Genomic DNA, 7940 nt, shown 5'->3' with positions numbered 1-7940 from the left:
GACAAAGATTCAAACGTGTTTCAAATCTGATGGAATTTTGCTATATATTCCCAATTTTGCTTATGTAACAGCCTAACATTAAATAATTGACAGGTCAATGACTTTTTACCTTTATCCTAATTAATGTGTTTAATGTGTTGTGTTCATATACAGGCATTATAACCCCCACCTTCACAAGATGCATATATATATATATATTAATAACCACACCTCGCGTACACCCGTAGATACGTTGATGCAAAAACATTTACGTAAACAACATGTATGTATATGTATCTTACCTGTGGGGCAGGTATGTATGTGTATATGTGTGTATGTGTATGTGTCTTACCTGGGGGGCAGGTATGTATGTGTATATGTGTGTATGTATATGTGTCTTACCTGGGGGGCAGGTATGTATGTGTATATGTGTGTATGTATATGTGTCTTACCTGTGGGGCAGGTATGTATGTGTATATGTGTGTATGTATATGTATCTTACCTGGGGGGCAGGTATGTATGTGTATATGTGTGTATGTATATGTGTCTTACCTGTGGGGCAGGTATGTATGTGTATATGTGTGTATGTATATGTGTCTTACCTGGGGGGCAGGTATGTATGTGTATATGTGTGTATGTATATGTGTCTTACCTGGGGGGCAGGTATGTATGTGTATATGTGTGTATGTGTATGTATCTTACCTGGCGGGCAGGTAGCGTGGCAGCCCTCGATACAGGTGAATGGACAGGGGAGGGGCTGTGAGTGCTGACAGGTGATTGGACAGGCAGAGCCACATGTGTTGTACCTCCACTGGCATATCTCCCCTAAACCGTCTGCTGCAAGGTTCAGCTCCTGGCAGCTCAGAGCTAACACACACACACACACACACACACACACACACACACAGACACACACAGACACACACACACACACACACACACACACACACACACACACACACACACACACACACACACACAGACACACACACACACACACACACACACACAGCCACAGACACAGACATACACACACACACACACACACACACACACACACACACACACACACACACACACACACACACACACACACACACACACACACACACACACACACACACACACACACACACACACACACACACACACACACACACACACACACACACACACACACACACACACACACACACACACACACACACACACACACACACACACACACACACACTATACATGAAACAACTTTATTTGAAGAGGGAAGGCTGTAGAATGTGGCCGTGTCTGAAAACTAGCGTTCTAAATAGTTGGCATTTTGGAAAAATAAAGATCTACAGTATGTGACATTTAGAAAATGTAGTATGCATTAAATGTAGTATGCATTAAATGTAGTATGCATTAAATGTAGTATGCATTAAATGTAGTATGCATTAAATGCTCAGAGATCATTTGGGCTGTTCATCTAGTAGAATTCACTGCAAACTATCGGGCGGCAGGTTTGAATCACCATGCTGACTAGAAGAACAATGATGTCGTTGTGCCCTTGAGTAAAGCAAATAACATGAAATGCTCTGGATAAGAGCGTCTGCTAAATGACTAAAATGTAGGAAGATAACCGTTTTTCGAGACCCACTTGTGTTTGACAGCTGATAATCACCGGAGGGGTGAATGAATGGTGGGGATTAGATTCTACATTCTCAGCAGTATGAACCGTACGTTGATATTTGTTGCTCACTACATTCTAGTATGTTCTAAATAGTATGTAGTATGCGTTTTAAGTAGTAGGCAAGCCAGATTTTGGACACGGCCATGATTCCAGTGAGTAACTATGGCATCCATGGTGTGTGGGTGTGACCTGTGACTTACGGCACAGCTCATTGGTCCTCCAGCTGACAGCCACGCCCACCTCGGAGCAGGGCGTATGCAGCGATGACATCGCAGAAACACACACAGTCTCCGACGGACGGACAGGAGCACGCCGCCTCCACACACATCTCTACAAAGGGCTCTGGGTTCACCTACACACACACCCATGCACAAAGTGTATTATAGAGTGTTTATTACAGGTTGTAAGAGTGTTATGTACTGTTTATTACAGGTTATAAAAGTGTTATGTACTGTTTATTATCGGTTATAAGAGTGTTATGTAGTGTTTGTTACAGGTTATACAGTGAGGGAAAAAAGTATTTGATCCCCTGCTGATTTTGTACGTTTGCCCACTGACAAAGACATGATCAGTCTATAATTTTAATGGTAGGTTTATTAGAACAGTGAGAGACAGAATAACAACAAAAAAATCCAGAAAAACGCATGTCAAAAATGTTATATATTGATTTGCATTTTAATGAGCGAAATAAGTATTTGACCCCTCTGCAAAACATGACTTAGTACTTGGTGGCAAAACCCTTGTTGGCAATCACAGAGGTCAGACGTTTCTTGTAGTTGGCCACCAGGTTTGCACACATCTCAGGAGGGATTTTGACCCACTCCTCTTTGCAGATCTTCTCCAAGTCATTAAGGTTTCGAGCCTGACTTTTGGCAACTCGAACCTTACATTTACATTTACATTTAAGTCATTTAGCAGACGCTCTTATCCAGAGCGACTTACAGGAGCAATTAGGGTTAAGTGCCTTGCTTAAGGGCACATCGACAGATTTTTCACCTAGTCGGCTCGGGGATTAGAACCAGCGACCTTTCGGTTACTGGCACAACGCTCTTACCCACTAAGCTACCTGCCACCTTCAGCTCCCTCCACAGATTTTCTATGGGATTAAGGTCTGGAGACTGGCTAGACCACTCCAGGACCTTAATGTGCTTCTTCTTGAGCCACTCCTTTGTTGCCTTGGCCGTGTGTTTTGGGTCATTGTCATGCTGGAATACCCATCCATGACCCATTTTCAATGCCCTGGCTGAGGGAAGGAGGTTCTCACCCAAGATTTGACGGTACATGGCCCTGTCCATCGTCCCTTTGATGCGGTGAAGTTGTCCTGTTCCCTTAGCAGAAAAACACCCCCAAAGCATAATGTTTCCACCTCCATGTTTGACGGTGGGGATGGTGTTCTTGGGGTCATAGGCAGCATTCCTCCTCCTCCAAACACGTCGAGTTGAGTTGATGCCAAAGAGCTCGATTTTGGTCTCATCTGACCACAACACTTTCACCCAGTTCTCCTCTGAATCATTCAGATGTTCATTGGCAAACTTCAGACGGGCATGTATATGTGCTTTCTTGAGCAGGGGGACCTTGCGGGCGCTGCATGATTTCAGTCCTTCACGGCGTAGTGTGTTACTAATTGTTTTCTTGGTGACTATGGTCCCAGCTACCTTGAGATCATTGACAAGATCCTGTGTAGTTCTGGGCTGATTCCTCACCGTTCTCATGATCATTGCAACTCCACGAGGTGAGATCTTGCATGGAGGCCCAGGCCGAGGGAGATTGACAGTTCTTTTGTGTTTCTTCTATTTGCGAATAATCGCACCAACTGTTGTCACCTTCTCACCAAGCTGCTTGCTGATGGTCTTGTAGCCCATTCCAGCCTTGTGTAGGTCTACAATCTTGTCCCTGACATCCTTGGAGAGCTCTTTGGTCTTGACCATGGTGGAGAGTTTGGAATCTGATTGATTGATTGCTTCTGTGGACAGGTGTCTTTTATACAGGTAACAAGATGAGATTAGGAGCACTCCCTTTAAGAGTGTGCTCCTAATCTCAGCTCGTTACCTGTATAAAAGACACCTGGGAGCCAGAAATCTTTCTGATTGCGTTTATCTGGATTTTTTGTGTTGTTATTCTGTCTCTCACTGTTCAAATCAACCTACCATTAAAATTATAGACTGATCATGGCTTTGTCAGTAGGCAAATGTACAAAATCAGCAGGGGATCAAATACTTTTTTCCCTCACTGTATGAGTGTTATGTAGTGTGTTTGTGACTCACCAGACTATTGCAGTCTCTGAAGATGGCACTGGTTAGAACACGACAGGACTGTTCCACAGTCACCAACCTCACTATGTTACCACTGCAGGGAGGGGGTAACTACACACACACACACACACACACACACACACACACACACACACACACACACACAGACACACACACACACACACACACACACACACACACACGTTGTTCAAGTTCTGAAGAAGTTTAACAGAAACACATACTATAGACTGTGTGTGTCTGTGTGTGTGTGTGTGTGTGTGTGTGTGTGTGTCTTTGTGTCTGTGTGTACCTTTGTTGCATCGGCGCAGCTGGGTTTAACCTTCCAGGAGTTTCCAAAGTGGGTGGAGTCGACCTCCAGCTGGTTGTTGCTGCTCAGAAGGTCGTTGTTCACGTTGCCATCATAGTTACCACACAGACCACACACATGCTCCTACACACACACACACACACACACACACACACACATAGAAACAAATACACAGAATGATGGAGACAGTTATGAAGTGCAGTATAATAGTAGTATAATGTACGTATAGTGTAGCAGTAGTATAGTAGTAGTATATTAGTAGTATTATAGTACTAGTAGTATACTAGTAGTAGTAGTAGTAGTAGTAGTAGTATAGTGTAGTAGTATAGTAGCATATTAGTGTAGTAGTAGTATAGTAGTAGTGTATTAGTAGTATAGTAGTAGTAGTAGTAGTATAATAGTAGTAGTACTATAATAGTGTAGTAGTATAGTAATAGTGTATTAGTGTATTAGTAGTATAGTAGTAGTAGTATAATAGTAGTACTATAATAGTGTAGTAGTAGTATAGCAGTGTCGTAGTGCAGTAGCATATTAGTATAGTAGTAGTAGTAGTAGTAGTAGTAGTAGTAGTAGTAGTAGCATATTAGTGTAGTAGTATAGTGGTAATAGTATAGTGGTAGTATATTAGTATTGTAGTGTAGTGGTATAGTAGCATATTAGTGTAATAGTAGTAGTCTAGTAGTAGAAGTAGTATAGTAGTATTGTAGTACTATAGTAGCATATTAGTGTAGTAGTAGTAGTAGTATAAGTATAGCATTATTATTATTATTATTATTATTATTATTATTATTATTATTATTAGTTGTAGTAGTAGTAGTAGTAGTATTAGTAGTAGTAGTATTAGTAGTAGTAGTTGTAGTAGTAGTAATGGTAGTAGTAGTGGTAGTATCACAGTAGTAGTAGTGGTAGTAGTACTAGTAGTGTTAATAGCAGTAGTCATATAATAGTAAAAGTGGTATTACCCTATACTGTGAGAAGATGTGTACTAGCAGGCGGGACCCTGGTCCCAGCTAATAGAGATGTGTTAGTGTAGTACTAGTAGCAGTATAGTAGTATTATAATATTGTAGTAGTATCGTTTTATAGTAGTATAGTAGTATCATTGTAGCATAGTAGTGTAACAGTATAGTAGTGGTATTGTAATATAGTAGTAGTATAGTAGTGGTATAGTAGTAGTATAGTAGTGGTATAGTAGTGGTATAGTAGTGGTATAGTAGTGGTATTGTAATATAGTAGTAGTATAGTAGTAGTATAGTAGTGGTATAGTAGTAGTATAGTAGTAGTATAGTAGTGATGGTATAATAGTACATTAGTAGTGTAGTAGTATTATATTATAGTAGTAGTATAGTAGTGGTATAGTAGTGGTATAGTAGTGGTATAGTAGTGGTATAGTAGTGGTATAGTAGTGGTATAGTAGTAGTATAGTAGTAGTATAGTAGTGATGGTATAATAGTACATTAGTAGTGTAGTAGTATTATATTATAGTAGTAGTATAGTAGTGGTATAGTAGTGGTATAGTAGTAGTATAGTAGTGGTATAGTAGTGGTATAGTAGTGGTATAGTAGTGGTATAGTAGTGGTATAGTAGTGGTATAGTAGTAGTATAGTAGTGGTATAGTAGTGGTATTGTAATATAGTAGTAGCATAGTAGTAGTATAGTAGTAGTATAGTAGTGATGGTATAATAGTACATTAGTAGTGTAGTAGTATTATATTATAGTAGTAGTATTGTAGTGGTATAGTTGTGGTATAGTAGTAGTATAGTAGTAGTATAGTAGTAGTATAGTAGTGATGGTATAATAGTACATTAGTAGTGTAGTAGTATTATATTATAGTAGTAGTATAGTAGTGGTATAGTAGTGGTATAGTAGTGGTATAGTAGTAGTATAGTAGTGGTATAGTAGTGGTATAGTAGTGGTATAGTAGTGGTATAGTAGTGGTATAGTAGTAGTATAGTAGTAGTATAGTAGTAGTATAGTAGTGATGGTATAATAGTACATTAGTAGTGTAGTAGTATTATATTATAGTAGTAGTATAGTAGTAGTGGTATAGTAGTGGTATAGTAGTGGTATAGTAGTAGTATAGTAGTGGTATAGTAGTGGTATAGTAGTGGTATAGTAGTGGTATAGTAGTGGTATAGTAGTGGTATTGTAATATAGTAGTAGTATAGTAGTGATGGTATAATAGTACATTAGTAGTGTAGTAGTATTATATTATAGTAGTGGTATAGTAGTGATATAGTAGTAGTATTACCCTGTACAGTGAGGAGATGTGTACTAGTAGGTGGGTTACCTTGTCCCAGCTGATAGAGATGTGTTAGTGTAGCAATAGTAGTAGTGTCGTAGTAGTAAAGTATTATAGTAGTATAGCAAGAGTTTCGCAGTATTATAGTAGTATTATAGTATTATAGTAGTATTATATTAGTATTATCATAGTATTGTATTAGTATAGTAGTATAGTAGTATAGTAGTATAGTAGTATAGTATAATGGTAGTAGTAGTAGTAGTAGTATAGTAGTAATATAGTAGTAGTATAGTAGTAGTATAGTAGTGGTATAGTAGTGGTATAGTAGTTGTATTGTAATATAGTAGTAGTATAGTAGTGATGGTATAATAGTACATTAGTAGTGTAGTAGTATTATATTAGTATTATCATAGTATTGTATTAGTATAGTAGTATAGTAGTATAGTAGTATAGTAGTATAGGAGAAGGGTAGTAGTAGTAGTAGTAGTATAGTAGTAGTAGTAGTAGTATAGTAGTAGTAGTAGTAGTATAGTAGTGATAGTATAATAGTACATTAGTAGAATAGTATTATTATATTACAGTAGTAGTATAGTAGTATCATTGCAGTAGGATAGTAGTATTACCCTGTACTGTGAGGAGATGTGTACTAGCAGGCGGGTCCCCAGGTCCCAGCTGATAGAGATATGTTTCCCCAGCAGCAGGATGAAGAACTGACCAGAGCGAATTATCTCCACCTCAACACCCTTCATCACTGGCCTCCTCATCCTCACCTGGAGAGAGGGGGGGGGGAGGTGGTAAGTGTGTGTGTGTGTGAGTGTGTGTGTGAGAGTGTACATGTGAGAGAGTGTGTGTGACCTGTCCGTGCTCCATAGTGATGAGTCCTCCCTGGTAGTAGACTGTTACAGCTTTAGCGCAGCGATGACCTACGACCCCACAGGCCTCATTCTCCACCAGCACCCTGAATGACCCCTCCTCTCCTCCACACTGGTCCTGGAGAAATAGAGGAGAGGGAGAGGTGAAGAGAGAGAGATGGAGGGAGATGGAGGGAGAGAGAGAGAGAGATGGAGGAGATGGAGGAGAGAGAGAGAGAGAGAGAGAGAGAGAGAGAGAGAGAGAGAGAGAGAGAGAGAGAGAGAGAGAGAGGTGGCGAGAGAGGTGGAGGGAGACAGAGAGGTGGAGGGAGAGAGAGAGAGGTGGAGAGAGAGAGAGGTTGGAGAGAGAGAGGTGGGAGGGAGAGAGAGATGGAGGGAGAGGTGGAGGGAAAGAGATGTGGTGGGAGAGAGAGGTGGAGAGAGAGAGAGGTGGTGGGAGAGAGATGGAGGGAGAGAGAGGTTAAGGGAGAGAGAGGTGGAGGGAGAGAGAGATGGAGGGAGAGAGAGATGGAGGGAGGGAGAGAGAGATGGAGGGAGAGAGAGGTGGTGGGAGAGAGAGATGGAGGGAGAGAGAGGTGGTGGGAGAGAGAGATGAAGGA

The 7940-nt window shown here is 40.5% G+C and overlaps 1 protein-coding gene across 1 annotated transcript; it reads right to left on the bottom strand.

Annotated features, from left to right (window-relative positions):
* Nucleotides 1-3888: 3888 nt before the first annotated feature.
* LOC121556692 (von Willebrand factor-like) lies at nt 3889-7456 on the bottom strand. Its single transcript, XM_041870576.1, has 4 exons — nt 7325-7456; nt 7093-7239; nt 4211-4351; nt 3889-4011 (listed from the first exon to the last, which is right to left on the bottom strand). The coding sequence occupies exons 1-4, from the start codon at nt 7337-7339 to the stop codon at nt 3889-3891; spliced, it is 426 nt and encodes a 141-aa protein (XP_041726510.1). The 5' UTR covers nt 7340-7456.
* Between the last annotated feature and the right edge of the window lie 484 nt (nt 7457-7940).

Source organism: Coregonus clupeaformis, unplaced genomic scaffold, assembly GCF_020615455.1.
Source record: "Coregonus clupeaformis isolate EN_2021a unplaced genomic scaffold, ASM2061545v1 scaf0425, whole genome shotgun sequence".
Lineage (NCBI taxonomy): Eukaryota > Metazoa > Chordata > Actinopteri > Salmoniformes > Salmonidae > Coregonus > Coregonus clupeaformis.
Note: the sequence above shows the minus strand (reverse complement) of the source record. Positions and strands in the feature narration are given on the sequence as shown.